General features: G+C 43.4%; 1 protein-coding gene across 1 annotated transcript; it reads right to left on the reverse strand.

Annotated features, from left to right (window-relative positions):
- Positions 1–477: 477 nt before the first annotated feature.
- LOC143838261 (cytochrome P450 2D14-like) lies at positions 478–20557 on the reverse strand. Its single transcript, XM_077339322.1, has 9 exons — positions 19896–20557; positions 18690–18861; positions 11470–11622; positions 10940–11100; positions 5113–5286; positions 3874–4015; positions 2828–3015; positions 1958–2099; positions 478–920 (listed from the first exon to the last, which is right to left on the reverse strand). The coding sequence occupies exons 1-9, from the start codon at positions 20130–20132 to the stop codon at positions 742–744; spliced, it is 1548 nt and encodes a 515-aa protein (XP_077195437.1). The 5' UTR covers positions 20133–20557; the 3' UTR covers positions 478–741.
- Between the last annotated feature and the right edge of the window lie 206 nt (positions 20558–20763).

The following is a 20763-nucleotide window of genomic DNA, read 5'->3' on the forward strand; positions in this document are numbered from 1 at the left end:
CTTCCCACACACATACAAAGCTCTGGGACAGCTTCTGCTGCAATGTGGTTTAAACTGCACCACAGAGGAAGCTCTCCAGCCAGGTCTGTGTATGGCAGGGAGAGACCTCCCAGTTGCAAGCAGATCCCAAGGACAGTTTCTGCTGCAGTATAGTTTAAACCATTTTGAAGGGGAAGCCCTCCAGTCAGATCTGATTGCGTGTGTGTGGGGAGAGACTGCTGCAATGCAGTTTAAACCACACTGTGGAAGAAGTCAGGCCAACCCCAGGGCAGCAGGGTTTTTCTCAGCTCCTGGATAAAAACAGATCAGGACTTCTGGGACTTTTTCCTAATAGTGTCATCATAAATGTTAGGGATCTGGAAGATTTCACAGTGAGGGCAAGAACCATATAATTATAATTATTCAAAGGCCTTGCCTTCAATGTATTCAGTATTAAATTGCAACCATACATGTATTTTAAGAATATATTGTTCCTTTATTGACATCCTAAATAGAAATGCAGGTACTAGCAACACATAATCCCACATGCTCTGAAACACACATGAGGGGAATTGTCACCCTTATTTCCCTACAAAGTATATCTATCCTCAGTCAAAACTTACTGATGTTCTGACCATCAGTTCCATACATGTATTACATTGTTTTGAAAATATGGAAATATTTTCTCCAAATTTCCTTTTCCTGGCAAATTACAATTTTTAGGCCACCATAGAAGACTGGGGAGGAGGCCTGTTGGAGACATTATCTAGGGATGGCACAGATCTGGAAGGGGTGTGGAGCAAAAGTGAGGGTAAGGATACCGTCTTCCTTGGGCCTGGGATGGTTCTCAGGTGTGCAGAAAGTGAAATGCTGTAGGAGGCTGGTGAAGAAAATGAAAAGCTCCATTTTAGCCAGTTGTTCTCCAGGGCAGGCATGGCGACCTGCAAAAAAAGGAAGCAGGGGGGTTTCTTGTTAAGGACAGCAAGAGTAAGGAACATGCACAGATGTGACATTCAGTATTCACACAGGGATGAATTTTGAAGAAGAGTTGGTTCTTATATGCCGCTTTTCTCTACCGAAAGGAATCTCAAAGCAGCTTACAGTCGCCTTCCCTTTCCTCTCCAAAGAACAGAAACCTTGTGGGGTGGGTGAGGCTGAGAGAGTCCTGATATCACTGCTTGGTCAGAACAGCTTTACAGTGCCATGGTGCGCCTAAGGTCACCCAGATGGTTGCATGTGGGGGAGTACCGAATCAAACCCAGCTCACCAGATTAGAAGTCCACACTCATAACCACTACACCAAACTGATCATAACAGGTACATATCTCAATTAATTGGATAGACCAGGCAAGCTCGATCCCGTCAGATCTCAGAAACTAAGCCGGCTGTGCCTGGTTAGCACTTGGAAGGTTGACCTCCAGGGAATACCGGGATCATATTGTGGGGCCAGACAGTGGCAAACCACCTCCAAATGCCTCTTGCCTGGCAGCCAGACGCTCTTAGAGTCTCCTGACTATACATGTCATACAATAAATAAATACTAAATAAATTTCCAGCCTCTTCAACTCTTACCTAACCAGTCCCCTTGTGTGTGACCATAGGCCGGCCAGTCTAGATTCATTTTGACATACCAATATGAAATCACGTTTAGGATGGTTCTTGGCAGTGTTCTGAAAGTTAAATTCAGTCAAGCTACATGACTTCTCACAGAAATACTTCCCAGAACTGACCCTTGAACACTATGGACCAGATTCTTTTCAGCAAGAGGAAAAGGAGACAGTAGAGGTGAATCGTTCCTTCCCCTCCTACAGAAGCTACCAATGACCATCTGAAAGGTGATATTACAATGTCTACTTTTTTACAGCTACAAGCTCCTAATAGGTTTGTGAAGAAATCAGAAAAGCAGTTGTTGCAAAGGACAGCTCAGTCTACTTTTGTTAAGCATAGGTTCCAAAATACTTCCTGGGTCCATAAGCACCTGCAGAGAAAGGCAGGAAGGCCTCTTGCTTGACAAACTGTCCACTGGCATCTAGGAAGTGCTCAGGGAAAAACTGGTGCGGCTTCTTCCACATGGTTTCGTCGTTCAGCACGGAAGACAAATAATTGAGAACAATAGTGCCCTAACAAGGCAGGGTAAGAAAACAATATTATTGTCCTCTGCTAGTTTCAGATAGTACTTTTTTCTCAATATGCAGAATGTGAATTTGACCCAAATGTATTGGACATTGCAGATCTCACCTGTCACCTCAACTGGCAAATCTGCATCTGCCATACCATATATAAATATTGTTGGAGAAAATAAATTTTGTGATGGCGGCCCTTAACGTATGAAATACTGCACTTAAATGCATTAGTCAGAAGGGTCTCTTGGAAGCAATGAGAAAGATGAAATTGCCCACTGTGGCATCTACCAGCGTGATCTTGAACTTTTTTATTACCTCTGGAGGGAAGGAATAGAGCATGATGGATGCTACTTTGGCTTAATCCGAGCTGGAGTTTCCATTCAGTTTCTACCAATCTTCTTTAAAAATTCTTCAAAGTGAACTGATAGCCCCTTGTTGAACCCCTGTGGGACAGTCAGCTTAGCATGTTTATGCTTTACCAGTTCCTTCATAGGGATCCCCTGTCATTTCTAGCATCTTGAGAATCTTAGGAATAATTTCTCCTTTTGTAGCCATCCAGCGGTATTATTTTTACTATGTCATCATGATATATGGTTTATTTTATTTGTGCTAGCTACAAAATATTGTTATCCTTCCGCTCTCTCAAAGGATTCTTTATATGACCAAAAGACACTGTTGTGTAAACTCTGATGGATTTCTAAAAAGTATTGTTGAAAGGGTTGTACCTTAGGGACGACAAACTTGTCAATTTGAACATCTCGTTGTGCTCTATAAGGAAACGCAATAGGTATAACATCAGCACATCGCTGGATTTCGTGGATCACAGCATTAGTATAAGGCAGGTTAGGCTGGTCCTTCATCGTGGGTGGCTTGTCACTACCAAGAACTTCCTCGATTTCTTCCTGGACTCGTTCTGGAAATATGAATTTACTATAAAAATATTGATGATTTATCCCACTTTTCTGCCAAACATTTTATAACTATAATGAACATCATTTGCAAATTGCCTCAATCTAGTATAGTCACTGGATAGATCTTCTTCATTGTAATCTGCTACTTAATTTTGTATGAGCCCAATTAGACATTTTAGATAATGGATTTTCTTAGGACTCTGACTATCTCGTTGCCATTTCATACGCATTCACTGCTTCCTCCTTCACTTCACTGGCATGAAAAAAAGACATGTAGTCCTGGGTTAATCCATAAGGAACACCTATTATTATTATTATTATTATTATTATTATTATTATTATTATTATTATTATTATTATTATTATTATTATTATTTCAATTTATATCCCGCCACTCCCCGAAGGCTCATGGCGTTCACAAATACAAAATACAATGTACAGTACAATACATAAAACCCCCAATAAAATTACCCGTAAAACTAAGGTCTAAAACCCCATTGACCACAATTCAAGACATATTGCGATGAAAAAATAATAAAACTCCCTATTATCCCCCTCTAGGTGGTGGACATATGGAAACAAATCTAGGCAGATGTCTCAGCACTAAAAGTGCCAATGGTTGGAAAGGGGGTGAAATGGAATAAGAAGGAATGGGGGCATGTTTGATAACATGGCTACCACACCAATTTTATGTTACAGCTTTATGAAACCTGCCTTGAGGATCTTTTGGAGTGGAAAGTAGAATAGAATAGAAATAAATTCATATGTATGTATCAAACTAATTTCTAGAATGTGTGTAAGACCTTGATAGTACAAAACCTGTGAGGAATCCCTCCCCAACTCCAGTGCTCAATACTTACTCTGAACCTCAGGATGAAGGACCATTTTCAAGAGCCCCCAGAGTAGGGTGGAAGAAATAGTTTCAATGCCAGCCACAAACAGTTCAAGAACAGTTTTAACAAGGTTAGGTTCATTAAAACTAGTATTTGGACTCCCTTTGACCTGAGGGGAGTGAAACATTGACAATTTATATGTAAATATGCAATATTACATTTTTTTCCCCATCCAACCCTGTGAATTAGCTATGATTGCACTTATCATTAAGCTATGTACAATATAAAACGCAGAAACAAAGTATATTGTATTCACTGTCTCTGAATAGAAGGTGAAATGCTAGGGAGCTTGCAAAGTGTAGTGGTAAGAGGTGTAGTGGTTAAGAGTGGCAGACTCTAATCTGGAGGACCAGGTTTGCTTTGCCACCACTCCACATGAAACCTGTTGGATGACTTTGTTCCAGCCACTTCTCCTGGAACTCTCTCAGTCCCACCTGCCTCAGAAAATGATTGTTGTTGGGAGCACCCACCACCTCCCGAGGAAGCCTGTTCCAGTGAGGAACTGCTCTAAGGAACTTCTTCCAAATGTTTAACTGGATTCAAACTACTATAATCAGTAGTTTTGCAGAGAAGGATGGGAAGCTTTCTTCTTTGCTCACTACTAATGAAGGGTGGATAATCTTGGCTGATGTCTTTTGTAGTGATGTAGGTCAATATAAGTTATGGCATCAAACCATGATGTAACTTTTGAACATTTCCCTGGCCATTGCAAAGTCTAGACCTGTTTGAATCTACCATAGCCTCTGAGAATGTGGCCTAAATTCTGGACCCCAACTCCATCTTTGGGATGAGAGTTGGTGAGAGCTTAACATATAGGAAATCATAACTCTGTATGGAACTGGGCCCTCTAGAATCTTGGATTAGTGTAGCTGAAATTCAACCTATACAGAATAAGGCCAAGGTATTTATCAAGAGGAGCCTCTTCTGGGGCAGACATGCAGTCTGAAAGCTCTGCCCATGAGGCTGGGAGTTCAATCCCAGCAGCCGGCTCAAGGTTGACTCAGCCTTCCATCCTTCCGAGGTCGGTAAAATGAGAACCCAGCTTGCTGGGGGGTAAAGGGTAATGACTGGGGAAGGCACTGGCAAACCACCCCGTATTGAGTCTGCCGTGAAAACGCTAGAGGGCGTCACCCCAAGGGTCAGACATGACTCAGTGCTTGCACAGGGGATACCTTTACCTTTATTTATCTACAAATTTCTTCTTACCTTTTCCATCTCCTCCAGAAATGCGTCAATAAAATCTCTTGCAAAGTTTGGATCCCTGGTTTCTTTATGTTCCTTCACAATTTCACTTATTATGGCATTACTATCATTATAAATTTTTGTAATTTTTTGGTGAGGCCCAGGAATATATGAGAGCCAGGATCCTACCGCCAGCAGCTGTTATATCAGCAAACAAAGAAGAAAGATGCTTGAGAAAGGTAGCACACATTCATCTGATTCCCTGAAAATGAAACTATTGTCAAGTCCATGCTCAAGAGGAGTTTTGTGGGTTTTAAGCACCCCCCCAAAAAAAAAATTAAATAAAATGGGGGGGGGGAGTTACTCATTGAATCAATGAAAAATTTTTCACAATGGAATGAGAAATAAGATAGGGAAAGAGTTAAAAAATTCAAGAAAAAGTGAGAAAGAACTAATTAAGAAAGTTCTGGAAAGTATTGCAACCCCTCCCCCCCCCACTTTACAAATCCTGTGAACGGGCTTGGCTGTGCACAATGTTTCCAGATAAGTACTGTTCCACACACCAGCTGGCAGGGCCATTTTCCTAATTAATCCCTATTTCTCCTCCACCTCTCCCACATCTGAGGACTGGACCTCACAAGATTTCACTTTAGAATAAGCTTTAATTACAGCAGTCACCCTCATTCCAAACACACTACAGACAAGATCAACCCATCCTGGAAAGTATGTTAATATACTCGTAACTGACAAAATAGCTAATAGCTCCTCATCTTAAAATTGGCACCCACCCACTCTTTACAATTCTATTAATGTTTGTGTATGTGCAGTAATTATGCCAGAGAGCATGCATGTTGCCTTGCGCATCCCACAGAAGTCAGTGGTAAAATTTATCTAATATCAATTAATTAATTAATGTGTATTTATTGCCTGGATTGCCCAGACAAGCCTGGCCCCATCAGATCTTGGAACCTAAGGAGGGTAGGCCCTGACTGGCGCTTGGAAGGGCAACCTCCAAGGCATACTTGGGGCCATGACATGGAGGGCAGGCGATGACAAACCACCTCTGAATGTCTCTTGCCTGGCAGCCAGACAATCTTAGGGCCTCCTGGCTATATTACACATTTGGTATAAGGAAAAAAACACTGTAAGGTCAATGAAATTTTTTTGCCATGTCTACTTTCAGTACGTCTTTATTATCAGTACCAATATTACATACTGGGTTTGCAAATTTTTGCTTCTTTAGCTGAAAAATAAAACAGCATTTTTACTTAATTTAAGATAGCATTTTTATTTAACACACTTACCATACAATAAATAAACAGTAGTAAAATTTCTCACTGACTTACATCAGTTCAGATTTGATTCATGTTTCCTTTGAGGGAGAAGAACTTCATTTTTGGTTGTAACCATGCCTGGCAACTTCTACACGCCCTTTAGCCAGACATTGTGCTAGTGTGGCATATATTTGGCACAATCTGTTTTCCAGGCATGAACCCAAACTAAAGGTTCATTATAGGAATGGTGGCAAAATTCTGTTCTGGTGGACTTTGTTCTCAAATCTTTGTCCTTCCCCTCAGTGGTCAAAGCATGACCACTGAGACAGTTAATCAATAGTCCTTTTGGACCCCACCCTCTAATGTCCATGGGTGTCACCAACAAAGGGAATTTTTAAACATTTTGCTATTTAGTGGAGAACATTATAGAAGTATCACATTAGCCTCTTTTATAGCCTGAAGCACAAAAGGCTCAGTAACCACTTTTATCTAGACTGAAACTTAAATGACATTATATTTTTTAATCTTTATCTTTCAGATTATACTCTGCACCACCCAGCATGTCAATTAGATTTCCAGATGCTGCTAATTATCCTTCATTTATGTTTATTCTACAATAAAGTAAATATTCCATGTGCTATATATCATAGAAACTATACAATGTATATTTCATCCCATAAAAATTACAGATTTGCATATGATGCAGTACCACATAGATGATTCACCATTTTATTATACACACATATATATATGGTGGTGTTCTGTGTATATGTGAGGAGAAAAGAAATTTTCAATATCTACCAGATACTAGTGGTTACATATAGCTCTCAGCTCAAGACAGTACAACACATTATCAGTGACTTACAACCCCTACTGGATAAGGACATTTCTCTTTCCCAGGCACTGGGGGGGTAAACCTTTCCTTTCTCATAGACAGCCCCCCAATCTCAAACAACTCCTCATCCACAACAATGCAGCATTGAACGTGAACATGTACACTGGTACTAGAGCTTACCCAGATGCCAAGTTTTCTGTCATATACACTCCAATGCCACAATTACTGGACCTAACAACATCACCTATACCAGTGGTCCCCAACCTTTTTATCACTGGGGACCGGTCAACGCTTGACAATTTTACTGAGGCCCGGACGGGGGTAGTCTTTTACTGAGGGATGTCGCCGCCGCCTGAGTCCCTGATCCACTTGCTTTCCCGCCGTCTGCTGGGGGGCGCTGCCAGCAGCAGCTGGACAGTGCCACGCCGAGGGGGAGCCCCAGCCATGATGGCCATCGGAGAGCACCAAAGGTGAGTCGGTGGCAGAGTGGCAGGGCAGCCCCCGAGGCAGCAGCCAGGAAGGAGGATGAGGAGTCGTGGACCGGCACTGGTCCCCGGACCGGGGGTTGGGGACCACTGACCTATACCATCAAAGGCTTATACACCTGCTCATCTTCCAACTTAGTATATGCCATCAAGTCCCAACAATGTACTCTCCATAGGCCAAACAGGTCCAACCCTCTTCCAAAGAATTAATGGACACTAGTCTGACATCAAAAGCCACAAAATTGAAAAACCTATAGAACACTTCAGCCTTCCAGGACAATCAATAAGGGACCTGAAATTAGCTGTTTTGTTGCAAAGGAACTTCAATAACAGGTTAGAAAGGGAGATGGCAGAAATGCAAGTTATTACATCACTCAATACTATGACATACCTTGGACTCAACAAGGACAAAGGTTTTTAATCTCACTATGCATGCTAACCTTGTTAACTTGTGCATCCACATTCCTCACAATTTATTTTAATTGGAATTATGTGACTGTTAGTAATATATAATGTAATTTTGAATTCAACTCTCTGTTCCCAGGACAACATAGCTGCCAACTCAGCTTCTACTTGTAGGAATGTTTCACACTAGTTTGGAGACAGATGGGGCCAGCAGTAAATGGTAAGGTGGAAGCTGTTGATCATTGGCATTGACAGTTTTATTTCTCATATGTATTTGTGAACTACAACTGAATTCAAAGGGTCTGATTGGCTGGTTTAGCAAAGAATTATCATATGGCTGTATTTGGATGCTGTGACACAGTTTATTAATGTAACAGGATTAACTTTTGCTTATATATTCATACTGTCATGATGGTCAGTTCATACGTTGAGGAAGAGTGCTTGGACTCAAATGTTCACACCTTGAATAAGTCTTTGTTGGTCTTAAAGGTGCTACTGGACTCTGATTTTATGATTTTTTTAAAAATCTGCCTCTTGTAGAAGAAGAAGGGCCATTTCGCACGGCTTCAAAATAGCACAATGGTTGCTAATTGGAAACGCTACTAATTTGCCATAACCCACGACGTCGTAGACAATCTGCAACAATCCTGAAACCAATCAGCAAAAAGCGCTTCGTTGTGGCGCTTTCAGGGGAATCCAGAAAAGTGGATTCACCCTCCGGATAGCGATACACTCCTGCAACCAATCTGCAACAATAGCGATAAAGACCTGTGCGTTACCATTGTTGTGGGTTCTTCAAAGTCCCTCCCCCTGGCTCTCTCCTCCAAACTTCCGGCGAAGCGATCGCCATTTTTTTTTCCCCGAGCGAGTGGAGATCAATGCACCGGCGAGCCTCGGTTTAGCCAGTGAGGCTTCCCAGGCTGCAGTCCCTCCTCAGAGCAGTTTAGTCACTAAGCACAAGAAGCCCGCAGAAGCCCGTTTGCTGATGTATTTTCCCTTTATTTTTCACACTGTTTCGGCTGAAAATCGCGCCCGTGGGGGGGGGGGAGGGGGATTTTTTTTTTCCACTCCATGGCCACGATCAAATGACAGCTCAAATAGAGGTTTCCCCGGCTTCAGTCCCTCCCCTTCAGTCACTAAGTGACCTTCAGTTTCACACATTCCATTCAGCCGAAAATCGGGCCGTGAGAGGGGGGGGGATTTTTTTTTTTTCACTCGGAGCCAGCGTGTTAACGATCCAACAATCAAACGGAGCCAGCGTCTTAACGATCAAACAATCAAACTACAGCTCAAACACCCCAGGCAGCTGGATGGGTCTCTCCATTGCAACGAATCTACTCAGATTCGTTACAATGGGTGTGTTTTTTTTTTAAAAAACCTTTCTTAAAGGGAAAGGGGCTGTTTGGGAGCATGCTAACGGCTGCCCATTGGCTGCTTGACGGCCAAGGGCGGGACGAGCTTGGCAATAGCGCTTCCTTTCTAGCGATTTCTGCCGAGACCGGAAGCCTGTGGGAAACGCTAAAAAACGCAACTGATTCCACTACAAAGCCAGGTATGCAAAATGACGAATTCCACTATTTTAAATGGCGATTTTTCATTCAGTGACCAATTTGCAACAAAGATCCCCGTGCGAAATGGCCCGAAGATTTGGTTCTTATATGCCACTTTTGTCTACCTGAAGGAGTATCAAAGCAGCTTACATTCGCCTTCCCTTTCCTCTCCCCACAACAGACACCATGTGAGATAGGTGAGGCTGAGAGAGCCCTGATGTTACTGCTCGGTCAGAACAGCTTTATCAGTGCTGTGGCGAGCTCAAGGTCACCCAGCTGCTTGCACGTGGGGGGAGCATGGAATCAAACCCGGTTGGCCACATTAGAAGTCCACATTCCTAACCACTACACCAAGCTGGCTCTCTGTTTTAGGGAAGTGATGAGACCTTTATTTAACTTTTGAGAAGAAAAAATTAACCATTCCTAACCCAATTTGGAAGACTGCTGTTAACAGAAGCACTTACCTTTATTTTTGAAAGCCTCTAGACTCTGAAAGCCTCTAGACTCACGGAAAATGCAGTTTTTAATACAAACTATGGAAGTTGATTATTATTATCTGAAATGGATTTTCATATTCCACGTTCCATGCTTGCTTTAATGTTTAATTTTTTATTTTGAACACTTTAAATTGGGGAGCATTTTTTTAATTTAAAAGATATTAATATGTAAATGAATGAACAGTATCAATGTTGTTATTACACTTTTAAAATGTTTTATTCTATTAATAATCTATGCATGTATATTATAGTCTAGCTAAAATGAATGAATTAATAAATAATTTAAAATCTCAGTGAGTATAACATATGATGCTTACAAGATGGAAGGAGTCTATTATTTTTGTAAAAGTGAACTGGAAGAAAACTACATGTAAATAATTATTAAACTCAGCTTCAGCTTTCTTAATATAAATACATGTGCTGTATATGTGTGTGTGTATATATATATATACACACATACATACATCATCCACTTTGAAGAAACTGCAGACTCTGCTACATAAAGGAAGAAGGTGGAACATCCTGCCTCTGGTGAGTGCTGGCATATGGCCCCAAGAGAAGAGACAGGCTATCCCATCTCTAACACTTGTTGCTTCCCCTGCCCCCCAACAGGAATGGAAAACCGATCTTCAATAAAACCTTTTTGCCTTAGCAGTCTCAATAAGGACTTTGAATAGAGGTCAAAGGGATGTTCTTGGCAATATTGAAAAGCTTGGCTCTTTGTTTTGCTTCTCCTTCCCACCTTCCAAGTTTGGCATTCTCACATCAGCCCCCCTTCTTTTTCTTTATTAACTTGTGGAGGTACCTGGGGCATGATTCTGCCACAAGTTTTCATGAAATCCTTGACCAAGTGCAGTAGTTTCAGGAATGTTGCATCATTGTAGTCAAAGCGTTCACCAAATATGACGATGCAAATAATGTTGCCTATGGCTTTGCTGAGTAGAGGTTCTGGGTCAAAGGGAGCACCTGTAGGACACAACAATGAAATGTTTAGACATGACTCTTCCCACATGTCTGGAGTGATGGGGCTCCATGTGGACTGGGGCTCTTTGTGAATAACGTTGCGATGTGTATAGGGCTGATTGTACAGGCCTGTTTCAGAGGACTGAAATATCCTTTTTGAGTTGCAGGATTCACCTACATCTGCTAACTACAGTCCTTTGCTGCAGAGAAAGCCCCTCCCACCTGCCTGGAGCTGTGTTTGACAGGCCATTCTCCTTTAACCTCCACTTGCAAGAAATGGCTAAGTAATATGGGCCAGTAGCCTGGAGTTTGAAAAGAACTGCGGGGTTATATGCAATGCTTTTCTGTACTCTAGAGGAATCTCAAATGCACCTTCTTTTGATTTGAACTCAGAACACAAATATCTTGCTTCTTCGTATATCCTGTTTTCAAGTGTTTTCTTCCTCATCCCAATGTCTTTCATAGTAGAAAAAAAGAATCTCCTCTGTTCCTTCCAGCCAGTGCTGTTACTTGCCATTAGAATTCCTAAAGGATATGAAAAGGATTATTGTCAATTCAGTTTGTTTTCTATGGCAAGGAAATACTCAAAAGTCACTTATGTTTGTTTTTATTGTTTAGTTCTTGTTGGTGATATTTCAGAAGGCCAGGATGGCTGCTTTAACTTACATGCTTATCCCTCTGAGCATATGGCAGCTGCAGTTTTAGACCAATCTAAAAGCTCACTCTCCTAGTCATGCTCCTGCCAACCACACAATCATTAAGTGATACCTGGCCTCATCACTATGTGTCTGACGTTGCAGATCTCACTGTCTCAATTCCATTAAAGTGTTTATTAACCGACCACCATTCTGCATATTACTTAGTTGTTTGGAGCCTGAAAGGGTAAATGTAAAAGCACCCCAGTTGAAGAGGGATGTAGACAACTGGAGCGTGTCCAGAGGAGGGCAACAAAGATGGTGAGGGGTTTGGAGACCAAGACATATGAAGAAAGGTTGGGGGAGCTTGGTCTGTTTAGCCTGAAGTGGAGACGACTAAGAGGAGATTTGATAACCATCTGCAAGTATGGTCCATCTCCCCTCTCTCTCCCATGCATCCCGTTGCCTTCTGTCTCACTTTCTGTGTTTCTTCCAGTCTTTCTCCCATCCCTTAATCTCCCTCCCTCCCTCCCTCCCTCCCTCCCTCCCTCCCTCCCTCCCTCCCTCCCTTCCTTCCTTCCTTCCTTCCTTCCTTCCTTCCTTCCTTCCTTCCTTCCTTCCTCTCTCTGTCCTTTCTGTCCCTTTCTCTGTCTCTCTGCCCCTATCTCTCCATCTCTCTTTCTCTGCCTCTGTCTGTCTGTCTTTCTTTCTTCCTTCCTTCCTTCCATCCATCCTTCCACCCACCCATCCATCTGTCCCTTTATCTCCCGCCCTTTCTATCTCTCTCTCTCTCACGGCCGGATGAACACACAGACTCTGGGGACGTGTTGGCAGGGGGGGGCGTGGGGGACACAGATGGGTTCCCCAGGCCGGAGCACGCACTAACTTTGCAAGGTGCCGGTTTGGTGGCGTGTCTAGGAGCTGGGTGGTATCAGTGTGCCGCTCAGGCAGGACCTGCCGCACCATCCCCTTTCCCAGGCAAGGCCCTTGTGGGCGCGACGCCGGCTGGGTGGGCCTCTGTTGATGGGTCACGGCGAGTCTCTGGGGTGCCAAAGCTTCCCTCCGGCCCCCGGCCCCCCAATCCCCGGCCTCAGCGTGGCCCAAGAAGCAGGCCCAGCGTGTCCCTGATGCGGTGGCCTGCTCCTTGGGCCGCGCCGAAGCTTTCCCCCCGGCCCCCGCCTTCTGATTCTCGGCTTGGCTGTCAGGCCTGGGCCAAGGGGCCAATCAGGAGCTGCACGCTGCATGGATCCTGATTGGCCCCTTGGCCCCGGACTGACAATCGGAGGGGCCAATTGGCAGGCGCTTCTCGGCTTCCGATTGGCCTCTTCAAGTTTTTATCCTGGACTCACCCCACCGCTATCTCCTCCCACCTAGGCCTTACTGTTTTATTTGTACCACTCCGCGGAGTGGTTTACATATTCTATGATTCTAAGAATACCATGATTTACCAAGACAAAAGTCTGTACATGGTATGCTGAAGCTTTTGGAGTCAGATTTTGTTACAGAGGGATGGACTTATTCCTCTGTACTAATTAGAAGATTGTGTAGCATGCATTATTGAGTAGAAGAATCTTTTGATAAGCATATATTAGAAATGAAAGGACTTTTTCAGGAATTAAAAAGCTCTGATGTGGCACTATCAGACATAAACAAAATTACTATGATATTTCAGAGCATATGTCATCCGATCATGTCAGATTTTTATGAAAGTCCCAGTTACTCTAGATGAAGCTGTTAAATTGTTTTCAGATGAAATTGCACAGAGAAATGCTCTGCGTGAAAGTAGCAAAGCCAACAATTTGTCTCAAACCTTTGTTTATAAGGTACATTTGCAGACAGAAAGGTTTTCAAGACAAAATGCATACCAACAGGGTAATCCTTATTTGCATATGAATGGAGCTGTGTGGGCTACCAGAAACAAATGGCAAAGTCATGTGACGGCTAATGCTGAAGAAGCTACTTCCTAAAACAGGCTTAATGGCTCAGGGAGTCACAAGATGAGGAACAGAACAGCTTCAGGACAGGAGTTGGGAACCTCAAGGCAGCAGAAGAGACCAGAAGCCAGAATCACTGTAATAAAATGCCATTTTTATGATAAGACTAGGGGCAAAGCCCGTTGTATCCAAGAATACAACGGGCTCTAGAGCTTGGCAGTGGGAAGAGGAAGGGAGGAGCTTTCCAGTCTGTAAGGGCATGGGGTTGAATGTGTGTGTTGTGTGGGAGGTTTTGGTGGCGTGGTGGCAAATAAGGGCATGGATGTGGAGATATGGGTGTCAAGAACCTGTGGTTTGCAATGTTTGTTGAGTGTGGGAGAGGACTGACCTTTGGGAATTGTGGCATAGTGGTTACAGATGAGCTTTCCAGAGCCTTGTCTTCAGATATGTGAAGAGAAAATCAGACCGGAGACTCTTCTTAGGGGAAGATTACATGGCAACCAATTCCTCCCAATTCTCTGTCATTTCCCTTCTTGCGTGAATTAGGCCACAGACACCGAAATGTTCCCCTGCCCTAATAAACATGGGGTAGTCACAGTACACAGGTGTCCACCCTGTTCCTTCTGTCTCCATTTTTTCACTCTTGATAAAATGTTATGTGGCCACATGCTTCTTTAATGGTTGCTCCTTAGAAGAACTGGATTTTTGTACCCTGCTGTTTACTATCCAAAGGAATCTCAAAGCGGTGTACAAACACCTTTTCCCTTCATTTCCCCACAATAGACAACCTGTGAGGGATGTGGGGCTGTGAGAGGTCTGAGAGAACTGGGAATGGGCCACAGTGACCCAGCAGGCCTCAAGTGTCTCAAAGCATTTTCCAATCATCTTCCCTTCCTCTCCCCATATCAGACTCCCCATGTGGGAGGTGGGGTAGAGAGCCTCACATGGAAGCTGGCAACCCTAAGAGGAAATCTCTCTGTGCACAGCAGTCTTGACCTTAGTAAGGTTTTTTATACTGTTTTTTTATTTGCCAGCCCAAGGTTGAAAAAAGTTATTTCAGTTCCTGTGTCTCTCCAGCCATTTACTTGTTCACTATTTACAGTTTCAGGCTGTAAATATTTATTTAGAACGTCCTGCACTTTCCAGACTCACAGGACCGATGCTGGTCTGTCTGTCTGCACCCCAGAATACAAACAGTTGCTGTTAAGGGCTGCCCATAGCCCAGGAGGGGCACACCTGCACATAGAATATATTGTACACAAAGGCCACTGGGCATACACCCTATGAACTGTGGCAAGGGCGCAAGCGATCTGTAGAAAGTTTGTGCACCCTTGGATGCACAGTGTATGTTCACATACCAAAGGAGAAAAGGCACAAGCTAGGTGCTGGAACAAAAAAGGGCATAGTGGTGGGCTATGCAGCCCAATCTAATGCCTAAAGAAAGAATCCTGGATCCTGTCACCAGAGTGGTATCCATCTTGGAATCAGTTCTCTTTGAGGAAGGCCAATGTCTACATGCTTCAGAGGGAGCAGCTATCAAAGCAGGAGATTTGATATGTTCCAAGAAGAGACTGTGATTCCAGAGCAGATGCAGCCAGACACAGAGGACTCCAGACATCCAGTCAAGATGCCTTCAGATGTTCCAGAAGTTGTATCTGTGATACAGTGAGATTTGAATTCAGCAGAGGAAGATTCTAGTGTCACACTAGATGCAGAAGACGCCATGGGCCAACCACCAGAGATGCCCACTAAGATGCAGCACAACACAGAAATCCAGCTGAGGTGATCCCAATGTTGCAACGAGAATGTTCCACCAAACAGACTGTCCTACCTTGTAAGAGCGGCAGAACTGACTACACCCACATCATGGATCACTATTTCCATGCAGTATCACTATTTCCACTGGCAGGAAAACATAAATGGAAGGAAGCAACTCATCAAGAAATACATTCACTCCATGAGAATAACACATGGACAGAGCTACCTCCAGGAAGGAAAGCAGGCAGCTGTAAGAGGGTATTTAAGCTGAAACATGAATCAGAACATGAGAATCAGCACTACAAAGCCAGACTTGTCACCCAGGGATACGCAGAAATATGGTGTGGACTTTGACATTTGCCCCAGTTGTCAAACACATACAGTGAGGATATTACTAAGTGACACAGCCAGCAAGAATATGCAGGTTGACCACCTGGATGTCAAAACTGCTTTCTTGCATAGTGACCTGAGAGAAGAGGTCTATATGCAGGAACCACCAGCGTTTTGACAGAAAAACAAAGGACAAGTTGCTTGTAAGTTGCAGAAGAGCATCTACAGAAGAGCTGAAAGAATCCACCAGGGCCTCTAACTTGAAGCTCAGTGACATGTTACAACAAGCTACCTTTAAGAAGAAGTGAAGCTGACCTGTGCCTGTACACCAAGTACAAAAATGGCAAATAGACTTGCATTTTGGTTTACATTGATGATTTACTTTTGGCCTATGAAAATCCACTTGACAGCAAACAGATTATGCATCATCAGAGCCAAGAAGTAGATATAAGGACTCTTGGACCAATAAGCCACTACCTGGGAATCCAAGTACAGAGAGAACAAGATGGGAGTTTTCTCATACAGCAAGAGCAGAAAAAGGCTCTGTGACTCTTTTAAATCTTCAAAATTCCTGCCATGCACGCACACCCATGGATGTCACAAACATGAAGCAAAGAAGTGTGAGCGCACTCCTGACAGACAATGTCAGGTATCGTCAAGCCCAAGGTAAGCTCCGATACATATCCACACTCCAGACCAGACATTTCCACCACAGTTGGTCGTTTGTGCAGAAAGACAGAGAGGCCCACAGTTAAAGACTAGAATGCTCTTTAGAGCAGGGGTAGTCAACCTGTGGTCCTCCAGATGCTGGCAGGGGCTCATGGGAATTGTAGTCCATGGATATCTGGAGGACCACAGGTTGACTACCCCTGCTTTAGAGAATTTTTACATATTTCCAGGGAGCTGCAGAAGTTAAAATTAAACTACCAATTTAGCACAGCTAGTGAGATAGATAGCAACACTGACCACTCACCTTTTTAATCTCACTGACCTATCCCTAGAGAGTTCCTGTCTTTCTCTATCTCCTGTTTCCTCCTTCTCTCTCTCTTTCTCTTCTCATTCAGCCTTCAAGACCCTTCCAACTATTTAGATTAGAATAGGAATCTTCTGTTTACCTTTTTTGTGTGTAGTATTAAGTATACTAATAAATAGTTCTTATATTAGTTATTTATTGTTCACTATCTTGATTCAGCTTTGACATTGTCACATTGATTGATACAGGCCACAATTACTTGGAGATTAGATTCTTGCAACACTGCATAGAATTACCCTTGAAGAGAATCTGGCAACTTTAATTCATTCAACTTCAATTGATTCAATATGTAGTTATTACACCTGAATTACAAAGCCATGCAGAGGAGGGACTGGTGGCTTAGTGGCACTAAGTGGTACTTCTTTGCATGCAGAGGCTTTCAGGTTCAACCCCTTGCATCACCAGCTAAATGATCCGGTAGTCTTGGATGGGAAAGACTTTGAGACTTGGAGCTCTGCTGCCAGTGTGAGTACACTAAATGGTCTACAATGGATCAAGGGTCTGATTCAGTTTCAGAGAGCTTCACGTGTGTTCATGTATGTTGCTTTTCAACAGTAACTCACATAATGAAACAACTTGGCAGCTGAGGTTAGGAAGGCCTCTACTCTGCAGGGCTTTAAAATGTAGGTAAGCATTTTAATGACGGGTTTAGTTAAACATTGTTAATGGATTTCTGAGCTTAGGGCAGTAGGGAATCTTTCTTATGTTGCCGTTTTTAGTGCTATTTAGGAGGAGCATACAATTGCTTTTATCTGCAGTGAATATGATCATAGGAAAGTATAAATAATATTTAAATATTAGGTTCTAAAAAGTCTGTTTCTTTCTCTGTAGTGTCACAGATGAAGCCCTGCATGATGATATTGCTAGAATGAGGTCCTCAACCTTTTAAACCTATGGGCAACTTTGAACTTTTTGGGTAAGATGGCAAACCATTACACAATGGCTGCTGCAGGGGACAGAGCAAAGCAAACATACATACATATGAGCAAGGAGGATGGGAATATATACATAGACACACGGAGAACGCACATGCTTTCACAGAAGAAGATGACCAAAGGGAAGAGAGAGATCGGTCAAGGAGTAAATTGGAGTAGTGCCATTTATTTATTTATTTATTTGTTAGTTTGTTTATTATTAAATTTTCAAACCACCAATTCCCAGACCAGCCGGATTATGGCGGTTCATGACAGTAAAAGCGTAAAAAAATAGGACGGCAAGATTACCATCTTGCCGATACCACTATACAATACAGTACAATACAATACAATAACACCCTTTAAAAGGACAAAGATGGGAGGCATAACAATTGCTAATAGACCATATTCCTCATTCACCTATTCCTGGCAGTGTCAACAGCTGTAAACTGGGGCGATGGATGACCCCAGGGGCATCCAGATGCCACAAGGTTGGGGGAGGGCCCAATCTTATAGCCCAGGATGCAGCCCAGCCTCAACCAAAAGCCTGGTGGAAGAGCTCCATCTTGCAGGCTCTGCAGAACCCAGAGAGCTCCACAAGAGCCCCCCGTGGGTTGCTGTGGGCGGAGTGAGAGAGATGCCAAGGTAGGGAGTAAAGCTTCTCCAGGTACCACTGCACCTGCCAGTTAGCTAATCTATCGCTCTGGTGCTCCCTGCCCCCCTAACTTACTGACCCACAGGTGCTGTTTATGGGATCCCAAATCTTTTTCTACCGAGTGGTGGGAAAGATCCAGGTGAAACTCAGTCCACTTGTATGAAGACAGCTAGTCCCTGATCTTGCCTTCAGGATGGGCTTCCTGCTTTCCTGAAGCACTTGGCAAATGTCTGGACATGTGCCCTCTTCTGGCACATGGCAGCTACAGACACTTCCGCAAACACTTGTCCTAGAATATACAGTTTATACCATCACTGCATGAGCAATACTTGCCTTCACAATTTTCTGAATGCCTTTCTAGGGTCAAGAATGGAATACTTGGTCGGTCAGCAAATTCATCCCTTTTCTCTATCAATGCCTCCTTAACTGCCTTGAACCCATTCAATAGGACAAAGGAGTTCCATCCAATCTGGAATGAGAAGACTGTTCCAAATTTCTTTGCCAGCTGTGATAAAGAAATAAAGAATAAGAAAACAGGGAGCTATGCTGCTGTCCTGAGAAGAGGAGAGTGAAAGAGAGCCCCTTGCCATAGCTCCAGGCATATCCTTAAACAAACATGCTTTAGCAAGCAGTCAGACACTTGCTGCAAACAGAAGCAGACTTGGCTTCAGGAAGCTGAAGGGTTTCACAGGCTGTGATGATGTCATCTGTTCAGCCGACCCTTAGCGATTCTATAGGAAAGTCATCGCCATGCACCCCGTCTCTGACTGCTTATTTTAGTTGGTTCATGGCCATCCCTGTATCAGCTTTGATCGTGTCGAGCCAGAGGATCCTCTGGCGACCATGTTTCCTTTTGCTGCTGACCATGCCGAGCATTAATGATTTTTATAGCGAGTTTGATTGCATGATGTGTCCAAAGTATTCCTCAATGTGGTGAGTGGGTGAACTGCAGAGGTCACAGCCCACAGGCCAATTACAGAGGCACGGAGAAGTACATGGCAATCCACCCTGTCTTTCTGGCCAAGAAAATTCTATGGAACGTACGTCACAGGATGTGCTCAAACACCCAGTGGTTTGATTCCCCTTCAGCCTGCTGGTAGCAAACAAGGAGCCACTTTTCTGTGGACCACTTAGCTACTTGTGAATAGTTGGAGTCTGGCTCATTGGATTACTTTTGAAGCATTCAAAAACATACTACACTGCAGCATTTCATACATGCACATTAAACTCCATCCCTGAAAGGGAACAAAACTTCCACTAGAGCTACTCTGGAGCTGCAAAGATATTAAAGAGTCAATCCGAATGGTCCATTGTCATGCAAACTGGTCCGATATTTGGCCCTGGTTTGATCTTTGCTGTCAAATAAGATATGTTCAATGATCAAATATGTTCATCATGAAGTCTAATACCACTAATGGGCTGCACAATTAAACTTCAGCCTCCCCCCATCCACCACCATGGTTGCACCTTTCAGTCATACGGGAGGTTCCCAGAGCTATTCAATATGAGCTATCCAGAGTTGGTCTGGCTGGTACTTACATGCCGGGTATAAATATACAGGTTCCCGGTATCAATCTGCAGCAAGTTCCCCAGGAAAGGCAGAGGAGTAGGTCCTGGTGGAAAGGAACTGCTTTTCTTCCTGTACATCACATAATCAAGCAGCAGAGCCAGCAGTAGGAGAGAGATGAGCCAGGGTGTGATGTTGTCCCAGCAAGATGAGACCTGGTCCCAGAGGCAAGAGATGGAAGCTGGGAAGACAGCCATCGGAGTCTCCATCTTCCCTCCCCTTGATCTTGTCTAGACTAACTCTTGCTGCTGCAGAGCTCAGGTATGCTGCGTTCTGCTCATCCAAATTCTCTTTCTTCCTCTTCTCAAAATCAGACCCGGTATATATGCAGCTACAGCAGGGTAATTAAAAGTTACACAACGCTGCCTCAAGGTAAAAGCTCTTCGTCAAAGTACACATGTAGCAGCGATCTGCAATCAGGACCTCTTTTCTAAAGAGAAAAGCACTTGTTAAGGGGATGTGGAAGAGAATAAGGATGGCATGGCTTAGATCCAGCTCACTTCAATGCCTACTGAGACAATTGATAAAGGGGTTTTGGAGGACACTGCCAGATTACAGGAAATTCTCATAAAAGACTTTGTTAAAGCATGCGAATGGGGAAAAAAATAAAATAAAAGCCTACTTCCAAAGTGGTTCTAAGGCATAAGGGATCAGGAGTGGAGCTGGGAGCTGCTTGCCCAGGGCCCCTTATGCGTGATGGAAAAGGTGATGGAAACTCATTAAATACATTGTAGTTTTTCTGATCTCTGCACAGAAGAGTTAATTTACTCCGCAAAACCGATTTTGCTCTGCATAGTGAACTGCCTCTTTGGTGCTTTAAGTGTCTTTTAAGCGTTGTTT

The sequence above is a fragment of the Paroedura picta genome, chromosome 5 (assembly GCF_049243985.1).
Source record: "Paroedura picta isolate Pp20150507F chromosome 5, Ppicta_v3.0, whole genome shotgun sequence".
Taxonomy (NCBI): domain Eukaryota; kingdom Metazoa; phylum Chordata; class Lepidosauria; order Squamata; family Gekkonidae; genus Paroedura; species Paroedura picta.